The sequence below is a fragment of the Jaculus jaculus genome, chromosome 13, assembly GCF_020740685.1.
Source record: "Jaculus jaculus isolate mJacJac1 chromosome 13, mJacJac1.mat.Y.cur, whole genome shotgun sequence".
Taxonomy (NCBI): Eukaryota; Metazoa; Chordata; class Mammalia; order Rodentia; family Dipodidae; genus Jaculus; species Jaculus jaculus.
In genome coordinates this window covers 4,306,261-4,330,283 of record NC_059114.1, presented here as the reverse complement: position 1 = coordinate 4,330,283, position 24,023 = coordinate 4,306,261, and the positions used below count along the sequence as shown (strand labels likewise).

Here is a 24,023-nt window from a genome sequence, read left to right as displayed (position 1 = left end):
AATATTCATTTACTTACATGCGGGCATAATGACTCACATGAAAACTAGACCTCTGGTGGCTGTGGGTTTGCCAGCCAAGAGGGCACAAAGTGTTTTCAGCTCTAACTTCCGATGACAGCGGGTTCTGTCCCAAAGGCTCCGAATCTTTGATGCCAGTCAGGAGACGTCCAGGGCAGGCAGGAGGTGGGGCCGCCAGAGCAAGAGCGGTTCTCATAGGATCAGAAAACTGTGGCTGCTCAGGCAACTGGTCCTGCTGGTTTTCTTTCCAAGGCAGGCAAGAGGCCAGGTGTTGAGGGTACAGGTGCCATGCAGGGATCTGGGGGGTGGGGGGCGGGGGAGAAGAAGGAGGAGGAGGAAGAGGAAGGGAGGGAGGGAGAGGAGAGAGAATGAATGCGAATGGGTACACCAGGGCTGCACTTCCTGCCACTGCAGACAAAGTCCAGATACGCTCGCCACTTTGCGCATCCGGCCTTATGTGAGCACTGGGGAACTAAACCCCGACAGCGGACTTGGCAGGTAAAGCGCCTTTAACAGCTGAGCCATGGCTCCAGCCACCTCCTGTGTAAGTCTGTCCTCCCCAGCTCACCCTGCACTGCCTATCCATTCTATCCTAAAAAAAAAAAAAGAACATTTTAGAAAAAAAAATGCACTTTTGTTGAATGTGTACAGACATGTTTTCTAATGACTCCTGCGGTAGTTCGAATGTGATAGCTTGAATGTATGCTCCCATAGACTCAGGTCCTTCATTACAATTTAGCCCCTAGCAGGCGGCCCGCCGCTGTGAGGGGCCTGTTGCTGGGGGTGGGTCTTGAAGTCCAGCCTACGGTGTTGCGTGGCCTGCAGCTTAAGCTCTGGTGGTTCAGGTGTGATGGTGGTCTCTCTCCTTGGATCTATGAAAGGAGGGCAGTTTCTTCCATCATTGATAGAACTCCCCCGGAATTTGCCAGCCTGAAATAAACCCCTCCCTCCCGAGATCTGGTTCTGGTCGGCCCGGAGAGGCTGCCTGCCCAGCTTTCTCCAAAGGTGCACACGTACATGGTGGGCTGCTCTTTCGTAGCACCGGTGCTGTGTTAGGTGTGCGAAGGGAACCGAGGAGGTGTGCTCAGTCTCTATGCGAATACCACACCACCTTCTGGAAGGATGCCTGAGCCGTCGGGTCCTCCCCCTGCAGTCCTGAAACAAATCCCTATGGATACCCTGGGGCAACTGCTGAAGAGTCAGCAGTTTAAGTTTAGAAGACAGGAAAAAAAAAAATCCATTTCTTATGTGGCATAGATAAGCCAACTTCAAAGGACTCTGTCCTCCGGCCGGCCTCTCACTGTTCCTGCTCCTTCAGATTAGAAATGATGGCGCTGTCCCTTACGTAGTTCTTAGAGCTTCAAATCCTCTTTAAGCCAAAACCTTTTCCCCCAGGCATTCTCTGCTCAAAGTTTTCTAGTTAGGTTGGAAGTTGATAGCTTCTTTCCCCTCCTCCCCCAAAGTCTAAAAGGCAGGAATCATAGGAGTGGTTGGCAGTAGATTTTTTTTTCTTTTCTCTCGACACTGGGAACTAGGAACAGTGGTACGGGTGGACCTCGGGTCAGCATGTGGCAGGATGGACCACAGCGAGGAGGACGTTGTCTGCCTGGGTCTCTGGGAGTAAGGCCCGCCGTGGTTACCACAGGTATGTTATAGCAGGATGCAGTTTAGACGCCGCACGTTGGCAAGCATGCCCTGGTTTTCCTGCGCAGCAATGTGCCCTGTGTGACTGACAAGAGCCAGCTGGGTCAAACTCAACACCAGAAAATATTTCTCTCAGTTGCCAAACAGGTGATAGTGTGTAGTGTTTACCTGGTGGCAGTTGCATAGGTTTTAAAAAATATTTTATTTTTATTTATTTTAGAGAGAGAAAGGCAGATAGAAAGAGAGGATGGGCGCCCCAGGGCCTCTAGCCACAGCAAAAGAACTCCAGATGCATGTGTCACCTTGTGCATCTGGTTTACGCGGGTCCTGGGGAATGGAACCTGGGTCCTTGGGCTTCACAGGCAAATGCCTTAACCATTAAGCCATCTCTCCAGCTCTTGCCTAGGTTAAAAAAAATTTTTTTTTTCTTTAAAGTTCTGAGGAATTAGCTTCATGGCTGAATAGGTGCTTCCTCCAACACAATCCTGCTGACCCGACTCTGGTTCCCCAAATCCATGTAAAGCCACACACAGAGGCGCCTCCCCGCCCCCCACGCATACATGTGTACCCTCTAACACACAAAAACACAAATTAAAAAGGGACTTGGAGTTAGGCCTGGCGGCAGAGGCCTGTAACCCCAGGACTCTAAAGACTGAGGCAGGAGGACTGAGGTCTCATCGTTGGCCTGGGCTACATGGCAAGAGCATGGTGTGGACAAGCTTAGCAAACAACTTCAGAGCTTGGCCCAGGAGCACTACAAAGAAGTGACTTCCCAGATCTGTTCTAGAGAATTCGGGCTGGGACTTTGGCAAGAATGAGCTCGCTGCTCACTCGCCGTGTTGCAGGGACATACTTTCCAGCACCGTGAGTGGTGTTTCTTTCCTAAGAAATTCGAGATTTGTCCCAGGCCTCGCCTAAATGCCGCTGACTCAGTGTTTCCAAAGGCAAGTGTTTATTTAGAGACTTCACTCTTTTGCAGAGCAGGGGATCAAAGCCAGCGGCTGGCGTGTGCTAAGCACATGCTATGCCACTGAGCTGTGCCCAGCCCCAGCTTTTTATTTATTTGTTTACTTACTTGAGAGTGACAGACAGACAGACAGACAGGGAGAGAGAGAGAAAGAGAGAAAATGGGAGCACCAGGGCCTCCAGCCGCTGCAAACAAACTCCAAACACATGCGCCACCTTGTGCATCTGGCTTACATGGGTCCTGGGGAATCGAGCCTCGAACTGGAGTCCTCAGGCTTCACAGACAAGCGCTTAACCGCTAAGCCACCTCTATTTGAGAGCTGAAGTCAATCCGATGGTGCCTTTCATAAGGAGCAGATGTGGAGAGGTAGCTGTACTCTGTAGGGAACATCCCTGCCTGCTCGTTCATTATTCGTAGACATTTCACTCACAAGTCACTAAAGTCTTTGAATTTAGGGCTGGTGGCTGGAGGAGTTGCTCCTTAGCATGAACCCTCTAGGGCCATCTTTTCTGGGAGTATTGACAATCACAGGGCACGCCTTTGTAGGTGGCACCTTCAGAAGAAAGAAAGATTGTTGGCTGTGGCTCTGAGAGAAGGGAACTAACCACCCAGGCAAGAGCTGGCAGGACCCCTAGGGTCTTCCTTTGTTCTCGGCTTCGCTCGCTCCCTTCTCCTGTGCTGTGTGGGTGCCACGGGGATGTGAGAGAAGTTGACAGGTCGAGGCTGGTCTGGAATCGACTGTCCCGCTCAGAGGCCCCGAGGGGAGTCACACGAGCTTCACAGTGAGCGGTATCCGTCAGTTACAGAGAGACAGACTTAAAAGTACGAACCAGAAGTTCCTCAGTCACACAGGACACAAGTGATCTGGACTGTACCACACTGACTAGCACAGCGGGTTTGGGGGGGCACCGGCTGCTAGCGGTTGGGGCGCGGATCCGCTGTGCGGCTAGCCAGCCAGAGCACAGCGAGGCGTTTGGGCGAGTTTAACAACTGGGTTCTATTCCAGGTGCCTTTCAAATTTGGTGTTTCGCCGTTGCATTCGAAAGCCTGGGCTGGAGAGATGGCTCAGCGGTTAAGGCGCTTGCCTGCAAAGGCTAACAACCTGGGTTTGATTCCCCAGTACCCACGTAAAGCCAGATGCACAAAATGGCACATGTGTCTGGCGTCTGTTTGCAGTGGCTGGAGGCGCTGGCGTACCCGTTCTTTGTCTGTTTCTCTTCTATCTCTCTCTTTCTGCTTACAAATAAACAAATAATTTTTTAAAAAGCTTGTCTCTGGGATAGCCATATTCTTTTTCCAAATGATGTGACACTCAGAAGATGGGTTAGGAATGTGTTCTTATACTGTTTTTGGTTTATAAATGTGTATGGTTCATCTTCGGCAAGTGTGTGTGTGTGTGTGTGTGTGTGTGTGTACTTTGCAGGGGATCTATTTTAGCCAATCCTGATGCTCAACACTTAGCACATAATGGGATCTAGAACCACCAGTTACTGAGGTTGGATCGGGTGGTCATGTGCGTTACTTATTGATTTATTTTGGTGGTGCTCAGAATTGAACCCCAAGCCTTGGCTTGTTGGCCAACTGCTTTTGCCCCTGAGCTACATCCCCAGGTGGGACAGGGATTTGCATAGTACCCAGCTTAACCCTGCACCCATGTCTTGGCGGCAAGGACGTTGACGGCCAGAGCCCCGTCTGGGGGTGCTGTACGTCTTTCCACAACCCCCGATTGATCTGAGAGGTTTCTTTCTATCGAGCTGAAGTGTTCCTTCCTGTATTGTCTGCACATTGTTCTCAGCTCGCTTGCAGGAGAAAAGCTTCCTTCCCCAGACCGTGGAGCCTGGCCAGTATTTGAGGTCTTTTCCTGTCATTCCTGTCTTTTCTCCCATGTGCGAAGTCCTCATGTATGTGACGCGTGTTTGCAAATAGCTTCCCCATTCTGCCTGGATGACACCAGAGATGGCCCAGAACTGTGGGACTGAGACCATCACCTTTCATCTGAACGTATGCGTCATGGCTCGGTCCACTGGGAAATCTCAGTGAGTCTGAAAGTGACAAAAATATCCACTTGAATTCACATGTAGGGAATACATTAATTGCATTTACTTTGGTAAAAGGGAGTTGTGTATTGTTTTACAATCAGAACATGTGTACTTTTTTTTTTTAAAGAAAATATGCAGTTTTTATCAAAGTAACATTTTTCTTAACAGTTGCTGTGTTAAATAGAGTTGATTTGGTCTAGTTAGTGGAACAAAAAAAATTTTAAATCTGGGACAAAGTCCTATATTATTAACTCATTAACTTTGTATAACAACACTAGGGTATGAATGCTATCAATGTCTATTGTATTGCTGGAGAAACTGAGGCAGAAAGGGTAAAGCCGGGCGGGAGGCAGAGGTAGGAGGATCGCCATGAGTTTGAGGCCACCCTAAGACTGCATAGTGAATTCCATGTCTGACGCATGTGCCACCTTGTGCATCTGATTTACATGGGTTCTGAGGAATTGAGCCTTGAACCAGAGTCCTTAGGCTTCACTGGCAAGTGCTTAACTGGTAAGCCATCTCTCCAGCCCAAAATGATTCTCTTAATACCATACAGCTAGTGAGAGACAAAGTTAGAAGTCTGGCAAATTCTTGAGTAAGCCTTTTTCTTTATCCCTCTTTAATCTGTAGAATTAGTGAAGAAACAAGAAACAAACAAACAAACAAAAAACCCCACAGAAAACAAAAAGAATCAAATAGCACTTAGGAATATGAAGAAGACCCTTAAAGCCCCTGGTGACCAGGGGCTTAGTGTGGCTCTGTGCAGCCATGGTGGGGAGGGGTCAGGCTCACGCCTTTTCTTGAGTTGTCATTTAATATTAATGCCACAATGCAAATGTTGATGAGTTACTAGTATTGGAGGTGCTGCGGAAATGGTTTAGTGGTTAAAGGAGCTTGCCTTTGAATCCTGCCGGGCACAGGCACTTCGCAGTTGTTCTCCGACCCCTACCTATGCTCATGCCCACGCACACACGCGTGCACACACACACATGCACACACACAAATAAGTAAACAATAGCGTTGGGCCTGGAAGATTACATTTTCTTTTTAATTTTTTTTCATTTTTTTTTAAATTTATTTATTTGAGAGCAACAGACACAGAGAGAAAGATAGATAGAGGGAGAGAGAGAGAATGGGCGCGCCAGGGCCTCCAGCCACTGCAAACGAACTCCAGACGCGTGCGCCCCCTTGTGCATCTGGCTAACGTGGGACCTGGGGAACCGAGCCTCGAACCGGGGTCCTTAGGCTTCACAGGCAAGCGCTTAACCGCTAAGCCATCTCTCCAGCCCGGAAGATTACATTTTCTACGCAGTCAGAAAAGGGCTATGTCTCTGAATATTGGGCTGTTGTAAATAAGGAATTAAGTGGATATAGAACTGTTGAAGCTGGGGGTGGTGGCGCATGCCTTTAATCCCAGCACTAGGGAGGCAGAGGTAGGAGGATCACCGTGAGTTTGAGGCCACCCAGAGGCCACATAGTGAATTCCAGATCAGCCTAGACTAGAGTGAAACCCTACCTCAAAAAACTGGAAAAAAAGGCTGGAGAGATGGCTTAGCGGTTAAGCGCTTGCCTGTGAAGCCTAAGGACCCCGGTTCGAGGCTCGATTCCCCGGGACCCACGTTAGCCAGATGCACAAGGGGGCGCACGCGTCTGGAGTTCGTTTGCAGAGGCTGGCCTTGAACTTGCAATCCTCCTGCCTCAGCCTCCAGAGTAGGCAGGACAGTGGGCCTGTGTCACCGGGGCATCCTTGTCACTCCTGCCACCTGCTGCTCTGTAACCGTTGCCCAGGGAAGGAAGCTTTTACCTGCAGGCCAGCTGAGAGGAACAACGTGCCAGACGCGCTCACTAACAGGAAGCCTTTGTCTACTCACTGCTAGCATGCTGGTTGGTAATTAAAACCTGTGCCGGTCTGTCATCTGAAGAATTGTCACATGTAGGGACTGGAGGGATGGCTCAGTGGTTAAGGCACTCGCCTGCAAAGCCAAAGGATCAGGGTTGTAGCTCACGTGGTAAGGTACTTGCCCAGCGTGCGTGAGGCCCGGGTTCAATCCCTAGTGCTGTCCCCTACCACCCAGAGTGACAGAGACAGTCAGAACCCTGGAACATTCAGAACACAGAACAGGCTGTCTTAACGGATCCGAGTGCGGGGAGGGCGTGCTTGGGTCGGTGCTGTGTGCTCTTCAAAGGGTCATTGGGGAACTGGTAAACCAAATCATACCGGGGAAGCTTGGTTTCTGAGTTCTGTCGATTTATCGGATGTTCAGGGAATTAAATAGATTATCTCAGCTTTAAAATATATATTTATTTGAGAGAGAGAGAGAGAAAGAGGCAGACAGAGAATGAGCGTAATAGGACCTCTTGCCACTACAAACGAACTCCAGATGCTTGTGCCACTTTGTGCATCTGGCTTTACGTGGGTATTGTGGAATTGAACCCGGCCCGTCAGGCTTTGCAAATGAGCACCTCTAATCTCTGAGCCATCTCTGCAGCCCTGGGTAGCTCAGCTCTTAAGGAAAGTATTATTCGTGTTCGCGCCATGGCCATCGGTGTGCTCATCTTGACATGGCTCATCCTTACTGGGTCTTCGTGGTTGAGTTTGCCCTGTGCTGAGAAGCACATCCTCACTGGCTCAGGCACAGGCTGCACTGAGGATTTGCACTGCGAGGCGTGAGGTGTGGGGAGATGGGATTAGCAGCTCAGTCACTCAGGCCTTGGGGTTTGTGCCACAGTTTGCAGTTCTGTCCGGGGGCGGGGGGTTAGGGGTATGGGGGGGTGGCCTGACTTTTGGATTCACGGGCCCTCGTGTACGGCCTCCACGTCCGGCCGTGGCGCCCTCTGTCTTCTCCTCAGTCTAGGTGCGTGAAGTCTCAGTCTTTAGTAGTCTCCCTGTATATCCGGGGACACAGAAGTAAGGCCCGTGAGGACACGTTCACACCAGGGCCCGGTTTTCCGTATGCCTATTCTGATTATTTTGCATCTCCGATAGGCTGACACATGTCTTCCTGGGTGCCTGAAGGTTAGTCTTCCCACTGTGAGGATTTCCCATGGATTGAGAAAGATGGCTGTTACTATAATGATTGAATTTGGATTCATTCCCTTTTATTTGAAAGTGTCTCCACACCCCTAGATGCCCTTAATATTGTGGTCTAAAAAAATATTCAGAGTTAGGATGGGGACATTTGTATTCATAAATTATCTTTCTACCATCTGTCCAGCTGTCTGTGTCCATCTATCCATCCATCCATGCATGTATGTATCTTACTCATCCATCCATCCAATCCATCTACTTATCTATCTGTCTATCTATTATCTATCTGCCTATCTATCTATCCTGCATCCATCCAAGAGACAGTCCCGCACTGTAGCTCACTCAGCCTGGTCTGGAATTTGGGGTCCTCGTTCTTCAGTCCCCCAAGTGTGGGGATGACGGACTGGAATAGCCACATTTGGTTTCATAAGCATATCTTTTTCTGCTTTGTTTTTGAACAGTGCCAGGGAGTGAACCCAAGACCTTACATGTGCTCTACCACTGGCTTGCCCTTGTAGACTTAGCCATCTGTAAGTTCCTTTAAAAATGTATGACTTGGATAATTAAAAAAAAAATCACTTATGAAAGCGCATGAACGTGGGCACCAAATGATCAGCCAGGTGGCCTCATACAGGCACTACCTTTTGGCACAGGTTATCTCAGTCCACCTTATTCCATTTTATAGTGTTTTAGCTTTCAAAACCCAACCATAGGGACCGGGGAGATGGCCCAGCACTGAAAGGTGCTTGCTTGCAAAGCCTGCCAACCTGGGTTTGATTCCCCTGGACTCACATCAAGCCAGACCCGCAGAGTGGTGCGTGTCTCTGGAGTTCATTTGCAGCAGCAAGAGGCCCTGGTAGGCTCATAATTCTCTTTCTCAGCTAACACTCAGGAGGACGGGGCAGGAGGATCACCATGAGCTCAGGGCCAGCATGGGCTACAAGAGTGACTTAAAGGTCAGCCTGCACTAGATTGAGACCCTTCCTCAAAACACACACACACACACACACACACACACACACACACACACACACACACTCACCACACCACACCCAAAACAACAACAACAGCACAAATTCAGTGAAGTAAGAAGATCATTTCGGGTTCCAGGCCAGCCTGCACTACTGAGTTCCATGTCAGCCTGTGCTAGATAGAGTGAGATCCTGCCTTATAGCTGGCCACCCTGGCCATATTCACTGATCACATGAACCATGTCCCCCAAGGTGGGGGACACTGCCTTGGTAAGTAACATGGGTCTTGACCAGGCACACTCAGAAGACCATGCTAACCAGGTCACCCCTAAGAGCCCCTTCTCAGTTCTGACAAGCAAAACAAAACATTAATCTGTTAAAACACCCATTTTAGTTCTGTGCTTCTCCTACTTATATGTTTTTTTTCTCCCCATATATAATACACTTCATGTATTTATGCTGATTTCATAGGGACTGGCACTAGGACAATTATAGATAATTTTAATGGTTTATGTTTGTTTTATATCAGCTTTTTCGTTTATTTATTTTGAGAGAGAGAGAATGAGGCAGAGAGAGAGAAAGAGAGAGAGAGAGAGAGAGAGAGAGGGAGAGAGAGAGAGAGAAGGAGAGAGAGAGAGAGGGAGAGGGAGAGGGAGAAAGAGAGAGAGAGAGAGAGAGAGAGAGAGAGAGAGAGAGAGAATGGGCACACCAGAGCCTTCAGCCACTGAGAATGAATTTCAGATGAGTGTGCCCCCTTGTGGTGCATGTGTGACATTGCGTGCTTCCATCACTGTGTGTCTGGCTACATGGGACCTGGGGATTCAAACATGAGTTTTTAGGCTTTAAAGACAAGTGCCTTAACTGCTAAGCAATCTCTGCAGCCCTTATCTCAGCTTTTATAACACTGTGTCTCAGCTCTGATTGAATACTATCATTTAGGGATGTAACTGCTAATTTTAATACGCTCACTATGAGAAAAATTCTGTGTGTGTGTGTGTGTGTGTGTGTACACGTGTGCACATTGATGATATTCTAATCATACAGTTTCTAAGAACACTGAAGAGAATCAACTTCTTTCAGCTACTGATGTTGGATAGCATCTGTGATCTATAGATAGGAGCTTCTCTTTGCTTGCTTGTAAGATGGATTGTGTTGTTTTGCAAGTACCAGTTTTCCTTTGACACATTTTCTTCCCTCTGGAAGAATGTAAGGGATGATCTCAAAGGTCTGCTCTCAGCTCTCTGAACTGCCCCATTCATCTCGGCTTGTGCAGGCCAGGGGTGTGACTAGGGCTAGCCTGGGCATTTCAAAAGTGGGATTGATAATTGCGCATTCTCCAGCCTCTGGGTTAGAGATTATTCAATGAGTGTCGCCCTTGAGTTACTTGAGTCTGGTAGGATTTAGTGGTAAATAAGGGAACCTTGTTATATCAACTGCTACCTGACTCACAGGACCCCCAGCCTGGCCACCTTGTTCTCCTCTGCTTCTGGCTGTGTCGCCAGCGTCTTAGCAGACCCCGGGAACGTTGTTGGGGCACAGGAAAGGCCTCAGACAGAAGAGAACCGCGTTGTAGGTGTCGTCTCATTGCTTGGACAAAGCACCTTCGGGAAACAGCTGACGGGAGGAAGGTTGTTTACTTTGGCTTACGTTCTTGAGGGAAAGCCCCTTGGTGGCAGGGCAGCGATGGCTGGAGCGGAGGCTGCCCAGCGCCTCCTTGCTAACATCAGTGGACAACAGTGGCAGAAGAGTGAGCCCAACACTGGCATGGGGCAAGCTGGTTATAACGCCCACAAGCCCATCCCCAACCACACTTCTCTTTTAAGACTCCAACTCCCAAATTGCCAACAGCTGGGGATCCAGCGCTCAGAACATACGCATTTATGGAGGACACGTAATTCAAACCACATGGATACCAACTCTGTCCACCAGCCAGTGAGACCTGGCTCCTGGCCCGCTTGGAATGGGGCGATTTAGGATTTGCATGTAGTGTTCTTTGCTTCATGTTCAAGTAGCTTTCCTTTTCATTACTTGTTAAGCCCTCCTCTTTTCTAAGTTGAGGGTTTACACTGTGAAATGCGCTGTCATTAATCTTTCTTTGCCTCAGACCACCCCCCTCCCCCAACTGCAGAATGGTGGTCGTGTTTGCAGTGAAGTGGGGAGGAAAAATGTGATAGCGGACATATCAAGCCTTCGAGTTTAAACAGGAGGGCAGTTTGGTTATCGTGGAGACTCCCCAGTCTTTCTTTTCGTGTGACATTTAAAGTACTAGCTCTGAATACGCCCCAGGGAAGGAAGTCTGTGAATGACACACAGCGTCACAGTGAAGGGCGGCCCAAGCGTATTAGAGTTGCATGCAAAAATCAGGCAAGTGTGAAGCCTGGTTGGTGGAGCATGCCTTTTAGTCCCAGCACTGGGGAGGTAAAGGTAGGTGGGTCAGTGTGAGTTCGAGGCCATCCTGAGATTACATAGTGAATTATTTCAGGTCTGCCTGAGCAAGAGCGAGACCCTACCTCAAAAAAAAAAAAAAAAAATAAATAAAAAATAAATAAAAGGCAAGTGTGTTTCCAATTCAGATGACCAAGGGGTATAAACCAAATAGAAGAACTCGATGGTAAATTTTTTAATACATACTAAAAAAAAATAAGAGCATAGATGATCATATTTTACCAATCTATTTTGTACTTTATTTTATATAAATTCAACATCAAGAGAAAAAGTGTAGCAGCTGATCTGTAAATGTTTTGCTGGGTGGCAACTTTTTTTTTTCCTTCTAGAGGTGGAGCCACCAATATGGTCTCCACAAGCCACCATAGCCCAGTTAATTTCAATGAAAGTAAATGAAAGATTCAGCCACACCAGTCGCACTGCCAGGGCTTATTACCAGCCACTTGTAAGTAGTGGTTTCTTTATCAGTATTGGCATGTACAGAACATTTCCAGAGGGTTCTATGAGAGTGGAGTGGAGAAGGCCAAAGGCTATATCTGTAGCCTCCTTGCTCCAGAACTACTCTAAAGACTAGAGTAGACTCTCTGTTTTAATACGCTCATATTCCTAGTAACCATTGACATGATAAGCCCACAGGATCCCTGGTGGGGGCCACTCGCCTGAAAAGATCCTTTTCTGTACTAAGAACAAACATCCTGGGATCTGGTCATCTTCGGGACCGTTCCTGGGAAATCCTGGAGCTAGATTTCTGCGTTTACGTTTCACTTTTCCCCTCAAAATTCCCTTGCCCAGCTGGTTGTGGTGGTTCATGACTATAACCTCAGCCCTCTGGAGGCTGAGGCAGTAAGAGCTTCATGAGTTCAAGGCCGGCCTAGAATATGCAGTGAGTTCCAGGCTGGCGTAGGTGGAGACATTGTCTCAACCAACCAAGGGCAGAAAGAAAGATACAGAAAGTCAACTGAAATCCTGTATAAAAGTCGATTCCACTGAACATGCGTCCCTTGCTCATTGCCCATTGCTGGATGTGACAGCCCTGGCCTCTGGGGGTGTGGAAGATGAGGGAGAACCTGTTCTTTCCACAGCTGGTCAGTCTTTTGAACGCAGCAGGCCAAAAAGACAGAGGTGTCGGCCTCTGACACATCTCTTCTGCCAGCGTCTTTGTTCCTTGTTCTGTCTTTCATCTTTTGGGCCCGTGAGTTGAGAACTAGCCAGATCTACTGAAGGGGGCAGAGCTCCTCTGTGTGTTGCAGACCTTCAGGAGTGTTCCTGGTCGTCCGTGACTGTTCCACAGGAAGAAGGTGTCATGTTCTCCCCCCGCCCCCACTCAAGCAAGCAATCCTCGAAATGGGCAGTTTAGAGCAATAACTAACACAGCCCTTGGTCAAGAGGGTCCAACAATTACAAGGCCACCTGATAGAGGCTCCAGAGAAGCCCTCACGTGAATACCTAGTGTGCATTAATCCTTAGACAATTACATTATAATTCCTAATTTTTGCTTTTTTCCCCCTTCTCTCTGTGTGGTATTGTACATGCGTGTTTGTGTGTGTGTGTTTGTGTACCCTTGGGGTGCCCTGTGTGCTTGCCTGTAGCTGGGGCACTTACCTGTGGTGAACATCAGGTACCCGGCTCCATTGCTCTCCCACCCATTCTGATTTGAGCTGGAGTCTCTTACTGATGCCGGAGGGAGCTGTTTTCCCCCAGCCCGGCTGAGTCCCTGTGGAGGGATGTTAGGAGCAGCAACTGAAAACGTGGTCATGTCTCGGGGCTGGGCTCAAGTAGAAGATGCCAGGTGGGCTGTGGAAACGTACTTAGCTCTGGGAAGGCAAGCACTGGAGTTGGGACGGAACATGTGTCCCCGCAGGCTCATCAGGCTGCACATTGGCCACCGCTGTTAGTACTGTCTTGGGACTTTGGAACCTTTAGGAGGTAGGGCCTTGCTGGAAGACGTGGGTGGCTGGGGAGGCAGGTCTCTGGAGGTTTATAATCTGAGCCCACTTCCTGTGCAATTTCTACTCCTTGGTCTGCCCAGATGTGAGCAAGCAGCCCCGCAGACGTAGCCGAAAGGGGCCCCCCCGTGCCTTTGCTGCTACGATGGGCTCCATCTTTTCAAACTGTGAGTTAGGAGCTGGAGAGATGGCTCAGAGGTTAAGGCACGTGCATGCCAAATGAAATGACCCGAGTTCGATTCCCCAGTACCCACGTAAAGCCAGACACACAAGACGGTGCATGCATTTGGAGTTCATTTGCAGCAGCTGAAGGCCCTGGTACACCCATTCTCTCTGTCTGTCTTCTCTCTCTCACTCTCTGCTTGCAAATAAATACATAAATGAATAAGTAAAAAAAGTAAAGTATTAAGGGCTGGGGATATGGCTTAGCAGTTAAGGCATTTACCTGTGAAACCTAAGGACCCAGGTTTGATTCCTGAGTAAGCCAGATGCACAAGGGGGCACTTGTGTCTGGAGTTCATTTGCAGTGGCTAGAGGCCCTGTCATGCCCAGTCTCTCTTTCTCTCTACCTGCCTTTTTCTCTCTCAAATAAATAAATAAAATATTAAAACCAAACTGTGAGCTAGAATAAATCCTTCCTCCCCTAACTTACTTCTTACTGGCATTTGGTCCAGGTGATGAGGAAAATAACCACTACAGCAAATACAGCATCCTGACCACTGCGTCAGCATCTTGTCATGAAGTCACAGGCAACCAGCTTATACTGGACCTGAGCCAAGGGCAACGCTGGCTGAGGTGCTTTTTTTTTTTTTCCTTTCCTCTTTTTCTAAATTCCTCACCGTGTTCTGTGTCTCACACAACAAAATACCTCTTGCCCCTTCCCAGAAGGCCTCCAAAGTCTCAGCTTCCCGTGTCTTGCCGTCTTGGCTGAGGGCTGATAGTATAGACGACAGAGGACGTTGTCTTTCTGGGGCATGCCAACATTTGAGCATTGTTTACAAAATTAGCTGTTGGGGGCTGGAGAGATGGCTTAGTGGTTAAACACTTGCCTGTGAAGCCTAAGGACCCCAGTTCGAGGCTCGATTCCCCAGGACCCATGTTAGCCAGATGCACAAGGGGGCGCACGCGTCTGAACTTTGTTTGAAGTGGCTGTAGGCCCTGGCGCGCCCATTCTCTCTCTTTGTCTCTCTCTCTCTGCCTCTTTTTCTCTCTGTCGCTCTCAAATAAATAAATAAAAATAAACATTAAAAATTTAAAAAATTAACTGTTGGGAGCTGGAGAGATGGCCTAGTGGTGGTTAAGGCACTTAGCTGGAAAGCCTAAGGACCCAGGTTCGATTACCCAGGCCCCGTGTAAGCCAGATGCACTTAGTGGCGTGTGCATCCGGAGTTTCATTTGCAGTGGTTGTAGGTCTTCGTGTGCCTATATTCCCCCCCCACCAGGCATGAAATAAATAAATAAATAAATAAATAAATTATTGGAATGTTGAGGAGGGTCCTCCATGATCTGGGTGCTTTGCAGGGGGTCTTCTTGCTCCAGAACGCACTGGGGTGCTCTTTGGTACTCTGACTCTTTATTCTGCCAGGGGGTAGAGGACAAGGAGCAGGGTTGGGCCTTAAGGTGGTCCAGTAGTGAAGAAAGTAGACCTCAGAGGGCGCAGGTAAGGCTGGGTGTGGACTCATTCCCATTCTAATTGGATGACCCCCGAGAGAGTTTCACCACCCTTGACTTGGTATGATAACGACGTCAGGTGTGGTTGTTTTGAGGACTGAATGCACCCACGCATTCAGAGATGTCTGCCCGTCAGGTCAGGGCGTCTCCGGAACGTTCCACACAAGCTGGCTCCATCTGTAGCTCGAGTAGTGCGCAGGTCTCAGAAATGTCCTGTTCTTAGGTTAATGTTTGCTGTGTTCATCTTCAGGTAATTTTTTTTTGTTCATTTTTATTTATTTATTTATTTGACAGTGACAGACAGAGAGAGAAAGAGGCAGATAGAGAGAGAGAGAGAGAGAGAATGGGCGCTCCAGGGCTTCCTGCAAACGAAATCCGGTCGCGTGCGCCCCCTTGTGCATGTGGCTAACGTGGGTCCTGGGGAATCGAGCCTCGAACCGGGGTCCTTAGGCTTCACAGGCAAGCGCTTAACCGCTAAGCCGTCTCTCCAGCCCTCAGGTAATTTTTTTTTTGTTTTCGCTTTTGAAATAGGGTCTCACTCTAGCCCAGGCTGACCTGGAATTCGCTATGTAGTCTCAGGGTGGCCTCGAACTCAGAGCGGTTCTTCTACCCCTGCCTCTGGGATTAAAGGCGTGCGCCTCCATGTCTGAGTACCTTTTGAGATCGCTCTAGCCAGACATTCAAAATGATGCATGCATCAGGAGTTTGTTTGCAGCAGCAAGAGGCCTTGGTGTGGCCATATTCTCTGTTAGATAAATAAATTAATTGAAAAAATCCCTCCAACAATTTGGGGCTCTGGTTGCCTGGCTTATCCATATGCGTGCATATTCATTCATCCCACTTTCCCCCTCCCTCCCTCCCTTTCCCTTTTCTCCTTTCTCTGGCTCTGAGTATCAGACGTAGTTCCGAAAGCCTGCCAGGCCAGCGCTCTGCCAGAGCCACATCCTTCGCCTTTCGCTTCAGTGCCTCAAGCTTTGTGCGAATCCAGGTACGAGGTAGTTAGGTCTCCTTTCCTGAGCCGGGATTTGGAGAGTGGGGAGTGCTCTGGAAAAGGCAGGAAGGCACTTCTCCCGCTGCACTTTTCTTTCCCTCAGCACCGCGTGGCCGGGTCAGATGGTGTAGCTGACGGCTGCAGTCGCTGAGGTGAACGTCCAGACCAGGCACAGTTAGGGAGGAAGGGATGCTTACTGAAGCTCACAGATCCAGGGGAAGCTCCGTCATGGCAGAAGTTGGCCTGCTCTTATAAGACCAAGCAGAAAGAGAGAAAGAGAAAACACACACACACACCAGTGCATTTCAGGAACTCCAGGCAGAACTAGGCACTTGGCATATCTTTAGATAAGGATTTCAAATCGACCACCACACCTTAGGTCTGGACCCTAAGATCTGTCCAATGATACCTCCTCCTCTACCCAGGTAGCTGGAAATCTAAGACAGGGACAGCCTTTTATTTCCCCCGGGGCCTCCAGATGTTAGCAGGTGAGTGGCAGAGGAAAGTCCATCCCAGCGTCTCCCTGTGCCTCAGCAGGCAAAGGCGGGAGGGGCTCCGGGAAGGTGGCCCGGTTTCTCTCCCTGCGTATCACGGGAGTGCCCTTAGCTGGAGACCGGGAGGAAACCGGAGGGCAGACGTGGGCGTTGGGTGTGGCTGGGGAAGTACCAGTCAGTCCTTGGCTGTGCCTTAGGTTTGGACCTTGGTCTTCAGTCTTCAGTCGAGATCACAGTTGCAGGTCCTTTGTGCCACTGAGACAGGTACTCCCGGAGGGAAAAGAGGCCACTTTTCACGTCACTTACCTGGTACCACAGGAGGGTCCTTGCACCGAGTCATGCCGTGACGCGGAGCCTCTGAGGTGCCAGTGCCACCGTAGCCGTGTGGGCGGCACCGTGACCCGCGTGTCCGTTTTGGGTACTGACGCCAGTGTCCCTGCTTCTGTCTCACAGGTGCTGACGTCATGCCGGGCCTTTCTTCTGTCAGCGCGCATCCCCACCAAGGTGAGCAGTGACAAGGGGGTCCTCCTGAGGGAGACGGACGGACAGACACACACACACACACACACACACACACACACACACACACACACACAGAGTTTTTAGTGTACACTGACATTCACGTACACGTGCTCACAGATGGAAATATTTTATTAATTTATTTTAAAAAATTTTTGGTAAATTTTATTTATTTATTTGAGAGTGACAGACAGAGAGAGAAAGAGGCAGATAGAGAGAGAGAATGGGCGCACCAGGGCCTCCAGCCACTGCAAACGAACTCCAGATGCATGCACCCCCCCCCCATGCATCTGGCTAACGTTGGTCCTGGGGAATTGAGCCTTGAACTAGGGTCCTTAGGCTTCACAGGCAAGTACTTAACTGCTAAGCCATCTCTCTGGCCCTAAATATTTATGTATTAGAGAGAGAGGGCACACCAGGGCCGTTAGCCACTGAAATGAACTCCAGACACATGTGCCACATTGTGCAGCTGGCTTACTTGGGTACTGGGGAATCAAACCTGGGTCCTTAGGCTTCGCAGGAAAGCACCTTAACCATTCGGCCATCTCTCCAGCCCTCACAGACATTCTTGATAGAACATTCATGCATACTTGCATCATGTGGTCCTGGAGGTTTGGCTACTGTGTCCAGAATTCTCTTAGCACACACATGTTTTTTTTCCTTCTTCCCTAGACAGCTCCAAAGTGATACTATTTTATATATATATATATATATATATATATACACACACACACACACATATACATACATATATTTATTTTATGTATATAATTTATATTATATATATATAAGTGATATTATTTTATTTTTTCAGGTAAGGTCTCACTCTAGCACAGGTTGACCTGGATTTCATTCTGTAGTCCCAGGCTGGCCTCTAACTCACAGTGATCCTTCTACCTGACCAAAGGCCTGTGCCACCACACCCAGCGTTGGCATTTTGATTTTTTTTTTCCTTTGTCCTTTTTCCGTTTTGTTTCGGGGACAGGGTCTCACTGTGTAGCTCACACTGGCCTTGCACTCACGGTGATCCTCCTACCTCAGCCTCCAGAGTGCTGGGGTTAGAGGCGGCTAAGGGCACCTTTCAGCTTCTTTCTGCTTTCTGTAAAGACAGCCCGAGAAAGGTGGGGAAGCACCTTGTCCTCTGTGTCCCTGTCATTGTGTCCTCAGCTGACCCGTGCCAAGTCTCCGAGTTGTTCTCGTCCGGTGAGGGCAGAGCGGTGGGGGATCACCGCCGCGGCTCCTTACAGAGCGCGTCGCAGGGCGCTCCCCCGCAGCCCACGCGCTACGTTTGTAACGACGCAGAGATGAGCACGGCTCCTGCGCAGGGATGATGCGCACGTTCTCCAAGCGCTCCATGTTTTTACGCAGAGGCTCCCAAGACCTCATCACTGAAGTTGACCTAAAACGAGCCCAGCGTGGCTCAGGGAAGTCCATGGAAGAGGGGCGGAAAGATTGTTAGAACCGCATGTTGGGACATTATGCATAGAGACACTGCCTCTTCCCCATAACTGATGGCCACCCCCACAGTGCATGACCCACAATCCCCCAACGAGGAGGGTCCCTGTGAAGGGGGAGGACAGGGAGGAGGCTAATGATGGTACCAACATGGCTGTATACACACTGTACACAGAAAAAATGTAAATCAACCAATCAATCAAAGAGGGCATTGCAGGGCTGTGAGCCCTGAGGCCCTTTTCCAGGAACCAGGCGGCCCGTGGGCAAGAACCAGCCAACCCCTCCTCTCTAAAGACCCTCTAGCAAGTTCCATGAGCTCTCCACCCCTCGGTTCACGATGCCAGTTTAGGTCTTTCCTCTGCGGAGGGCTGGGGAGGTGGCGCAGAGGGTCAGGTGCTTACCGGGCAAGCACAGGTCGGATCTCCAGAAGCACGTAAAAGCCGCTCACGGCAGTGCATGCCTGTAACCCATGCTTACGATCCCAGCTCGGGGGAGGGCTTGGGGCTGCCTGGCTAGCCGAATTGGTGAGCTCCGGGTTCACTGAGAGACCTTGTCTCAACAATTACGGTGGCCGGCCAGAGAGGTGGCTTAGTAGTTGTTTGCAAAGCGAAAGGACCCAGAGTCAGTTCCCCAGGACCCAAGTAAAGCCAGATGCACAAGGTGGCGCATGTGTCTGGAGTTCATTTGAAGTGACTAGGGGTCCTGGTGTGCCTATTCTCTCTCAAATAAATAACTGAATAAAAAACAAACACTAAGGTAGAGAGTGATTGTGGAAGATGTTTGACATTGGCCTCTCCCCCTCCCCCACATGCAGGCACATGCATGTGCCTATGTGCCCCACACCCACGGACACACCACACATATGCAGTCAAAACAATTTTGCTTTGCAAAAAAAAACAACAACATGAAATGCACTTAGATTAAAATTAAATAAATTAAAATTAAAATAATGAAAGTCGGCAAGCATACATTTTATAAATATTTCTTTGCTTTGAGTGACTTTCTGAAGACTAAATCTGGTGTGACCTTGGTAATAACAGGTAAGAAAATCACTCCATTTGAATGTTGGAGAATATGTGCCTCCAAGGGCGCATTTAACTCTTGGAGGACAAAACATAAGTCATAAGTTTTTTTTTTTTTTTTTGAAACAGGGTCCCTAGTCTGGCCCTGAAATTCACTGTGTAGACCAGGCTGGTCTTGAACTCATGGTGATTCTTCTACCCCATCCTTCCAAGTGCTAGAATCACAGGCACATGCCACCATGCCCAGTTCTGTGTTGAATTCTCTTTCTGCTTTCAGTTGTCACCATGCCATGCCACTAGATGTTAACTGGCACTTTGTAGATTTTCTGTTCTTTTTGTCTCGCCCCTGTATCATGGCACAACACGCCACCAGGCAGTACAGATATGTCCCTGTAGGGTTTTGTTCCTGGAGGTGTTTTTGATCCTGACAGGTGGTCCTCACTGTCCACGGGTTTCATATCTGTGAATTCAGCTAAGGATCAGAGGTATTTGTGGGCATAGGGTGGTAGTGGTGGGGTCCTCCCTGTAGACTTTTTACTTGTTATTTTCTTCTAGGCCTTTAAGTAATGTTAGGATGAGTTAAAATATACAGGTGGGCATGTATATGTGCAAATAATGTGCCTGTAAAGAAGGGACTTGAACATCTGCTGTGTGGATGTCCTTGGGAGCTCCAGGGATGCCAAGGAATGACCGCTTGTTTCCAGTTTAATGTGAGGGGGAAATGACCCTGCCGTCTCCTGTCTTCCTGTCCTGCGGCTGTTCGCTGTATGTAAGGTTAAAGGTAGCCACTGCTGATCAGGAGAAACAGCCAGTCTTAGAAGCATACATGTACAAGCTTGTGCATGCGTGATGTGTGTCTGTGTGTTCACGTGTGTGTGTGTGGGGCGGCTTGTGCTATGTGCACGTGTAAGGATCAGAGGTCAACACTGGGTATCCTCCCAGGGTTGTGAACCTCGTGTTTTGAATCAGGGTCTCTCGCTGAACCTACAGCTCTGACGTACGAGTCACAGGCATGCACTTGTGTCTATCCCCAGAGTGCCGGGTGCCGCCGTGTGGGTTCTGGAGGTCTGAACGCAGCTTCTCAAACTTGCGCAGCACACGCACCAGGGCCTCCCGCCGCCACAGACAACCTCCGGGCGCATGCGCCACTTCATGCATCTGGCTTTACATGGGTACTGGGGAATCGAACCTAGGCCGGAAGGCTTTGCAAGCAAGTGCCTTTAACCGCTGAGCCATTTCTCTAGCCTCCCCACCCCCTGCCAGAGATTTTGACTAAAGAGAAGTGGTGATTACCGGAGAATCAAGGAAGGGACAGTTACTAATATCAAAAAGAGAGCTGAGGGTGTAGCTTAGTAGTGGAGTGCTTACTTACCTAATTTGCAATGCTAGGTTTGATCTCCATAAAAATAAACAATGACTGAATAAAGAAATACAATAAAAATAAAATAATAAATCATTTACATATGTGACAGGAAAGGGTAGCTCTGTGTAATCACTGCATCCATGTCATTATCAATTAAGCATAATTTAAAATTCACAAATCTTTTATTCACTCAAATCCATTCAAAATACAACTTAAGGGGAAACGGCTAGCCAGATACACAGAGTGGAGTTTGTTTGCAGGGGCACGAGGCCCTGGAGCACCCATGCTATCTCTGATTCTGTCTCTATCTTCTGCTCTCTGTCAAGTAAATAACTAACTAATGATAAAATGAATTAGGCCAGGTGTGGTGGTGCACACCTTTTGATCCCGAGGCAGAGGTAGGAGGATCATGTGAATTTGAGGACACCCTGAGATGACATAGTGAATTCCAGGTCAGCCTGAGCTAGGGTAAGACCCTACCTCTGACAGCCAGAAAAAAAAAAAACAAACAAACAAGCAAACAAAAAAACCCTGAATTAAATGGGTCATAGGGGTGTGGGGGAGGTAACTACTGGTGAGTGTAATGCAAAGAGCTCAAGGTTTAGAAGGAAGGGGAGACCCCCCACAGGACTAACTCTGATGAGACTTTCTGAAGCCACACTTTGGAGAACAAGGTAAAACTGGGCAGGAGCCCCTGGTGCGGACGTAGTGGACCAGGATTTCAGGACCTTCCCATTAGGTTGGTCTCTGGGTCACACTTCAAAAGCCAGCACGCAACTTGCTGTCTCCCCTTTAGTGGGATAAAGCATACTTTCTCTGAGCCATAATGCATCTCTGCTGTGCCTGTATGGGCGGAGGTATTAACTGGCCTATCTTCGGAAGGTTTCCAAACCTTATTTGGCCTTGGGATATTTCTGATTATAGCATTTTCTTTCTTACCTCAAATGATGTGTTTTCAAACTTTCATTACAGGTCTTTATTTCTCTTTCTCCCCTCAATTACAGCTCGAGTTAACATTCAGCTACTTGGAGATCCATGGTGTGATCTGCCACAAGCCCTCTCAGGTGAGTGAACTGCGGGAAGCTATCACTGAAAGGTCACGTAAACGAAAGTTTCTTGAGACAAAAAATGAAACAAGAAGATCAAAGTGAAGTTTTCTGAATGAGAGACTACAGAGGCTATTTGTGTCGGGGGTCAGGAATTTTGTCACGATGAAAAAGATGAAACAGGGCTGGAGAGATGGCTTAGCGGTTAAGCGCTTGCCTGTGAAGCCTAAGGACCCCGGTTGGAGGCTCGGTTCCCCAGGTCCCACGTTAGCCAGATGCACAAGGGGGCACACGTGTCTGGAGTTCGTTTACAGTGGCCGGAGGCCCCTGGCGCACCCATTCTCTCTCTCTCTCTCTGCCTCTTTCTCTCTCTGTCTGTCATTCTCAAATAAATAAATAAAAATAAACAACAACAACAACAAAAGACAAAACAGAAAAGAGCCAGTGCCTTCCTTGCATGTGAGATTTTCCCCCGATGGAGAGTTTACACCGCACGTGCTGATCCTAAAACTACCACACAGTCCACTCCATTTCCCGGAACCCAGGCCAGCCTTCAAACCTTCAGCCGTGCTCCTGCCTCCGGGGCTGGCGCGTTGAGATCGCACATGTGAGCTACCACACATTAGGTCTTTATCGGACTAGAGTAATGGGTGAGTTTGGGGGGGTTAAAAAATCTCAATTAAAAAATAGCTTCATCTGTGCTGTGAGTAGCGCTGTCAGGTGTCGGGTTTGATAACTTTTACTATGTGAGCACCCACGGGGTGCTGTGACCACGGTTGGGATACTGAGCACATTCATCGCTCTGGAGAAAGCTGTGTCCTGTCCCTTCCTCAGGAAAGTCACTTTCAGGCATCTGCCGCCTGTCTCCAGCATGAATCGTTTTGACTTAGCCATCGGATGCAGCATTTGGTATTTTCTTAGTGTGGCTTTACGTCGTATTTCCCAGATTACACTGAGCACCCTTTTCTGTTGTCACCATGTGTCTTCAGTGAAGTGTCACTTTAAATCAGCCAGTCGTCAGTCAGTCAGTCAGTCCGTCAGGTTAACCAATCCGTCTCTGTGTCTGTGTAGTATTGTGCATGCATGTATGTATACCACTCACAACTGTCACCTGTCAGTAACCGCTGTAATATCTTGACCATCTGTAAATGAGCTGCATGTATCTATAATCTGTGAATCATCTGCCTGTTTTTCATCTATCTTGATCTCTTGTCATTTATCTAGAGTCTTAACTACATAGCCCAGGCTGGCCTCGAACTCATAATCTCCAGCTTCCACCTCCTGAGTGGTCGGGTTTCTTGTGTGTGCCTACCATGCTTGGCTCCCACGTTTACAACTGAGAGCTCTTCTTCCTGAGTTTTGAGAGTTTTTTGGAAGTCATTCTGGATCTAATAGCCGACAGCGTGTATGACGCTCGCTCTCTCTGTTTAGTTTGACTTTCTGTAACAGCGTCTTTCAAAGAGTAGAAGTTTTAAATCCCAGTGAAGCCCACATGACCGGTTTCCTCTTATTAATACTTTTGGTGTCCTATTGAGTGGCTTATTACTTAACAAAAACAAGATCACAGAATGTCCCAGATATTTTACCTTTAAGCTTACCTTGCAGTAATTTTTGTATGGAAAGCAATATATGAATCAAAACAGTAGTTTGTGTATACACGGTGTATGTCCATTTGTCCCAGTGGCATTTGTTTGAGAGACTGCCGTTTCCACACTGAGCTCATTTTCACCTCTATTGAAAATCAATGGCCGTGTAAAGACTGAGTGTTTGTGGACTCCAATCCCGCTCCTTTGACCTGTCTTTATGTCACTACTACACGACACCCATTGCTATAGCTTTGTGTTGAGACTTGGAGGTCAGTCGTCCAACTTTGTGCTTAAAAAAAAAAAAAGATTTATTTTTATTTATTTATTAGAGACAGAGAGAGGGAAAGAGAGAGAGAGAGAATGGGCACAAAAGTATGGAATGCTTCATGAATTTGCGCGTCATCCTTGCGCAGGGGTCATGCTAACCTCTGTGTCCTTCCAATTTTAGCATATGTCCTGCCGAAGCAAGCACTGTCTTTTTTTTTTTTTTTAAAATGTTAGTGGGCTGGAGAAATGACTTAGTGGTTAAGGTAGTTGGCTACAAAGCTGAAAGACCCAGGTTCAATTCCCTAGGACCCATGTAAGCCAGATGTACAAGGTGGCATATGCATCTGAAATTCACTTGCTGCTGCTGGAGGGCCTGGTGTGCCTGTTCTCTCTCTTTCTCAAATAAATAAATGAATAATAATCCCAATTAATCTGCATACAGATGAATGTTACAAGGTCTTTGTAATTACTTGCGGATTTTAAAACCACACCACTTTTTGAAAAGTCTGCTGTCTGCTGTTTTTTGAGGTAGGGTTTCACTCTAGTCTAGG

The 24,023-nt window shown here is 48.3% G+C and overlaps 1 protein-coding gene and 2 non-coding genes across 12 annotated transcripts in view; 2 read left to right on the top strand and 1 right to left on the bottom strand.

The window, feature by feature from the left end:
* The window catches only part of Carmil1 (capping protein regulator and myosin 1 linker 1), a 263,372-nt gene that overhangs the window by 80,936 nt on the left and 158,413 nt on the right, over positions 1-24,023 (top strand). For all 10 annotated transcript variants that reach the window (XM_045132264.1, XM_045132262.1, XM_045132263.1 and 7 more), the window contains exons 3-4: positions 16,668-16,718; positions 21,578-21,637. In XM_045132264.1, coding sequence (XP_044988199.1) covers positions 16,668-16,718; positions 21,578-21,637 — 111 coding nt within the window. The remainder of the gene's footprint in view (positions 1-16,667; positions 16,719-21,577; positions 21,638-24,023) is intronic.
* On the top strand, positions 17,992-18,095 carry LOC123454349. Its single transcript, XR_006633319.1, has one exon. It is a non-coding gene; the product is annotated as a U6 spliceosomal RNA (small nuclear RNA).
* LOC123454312 lies at positions 23,574-23,675 on the bottom strand. Its single transcript, XR_006633294.1, has one exon. It is a non-coding gene; the product is annotated as a U6 spliceosomal RNA (small nuclear RNA).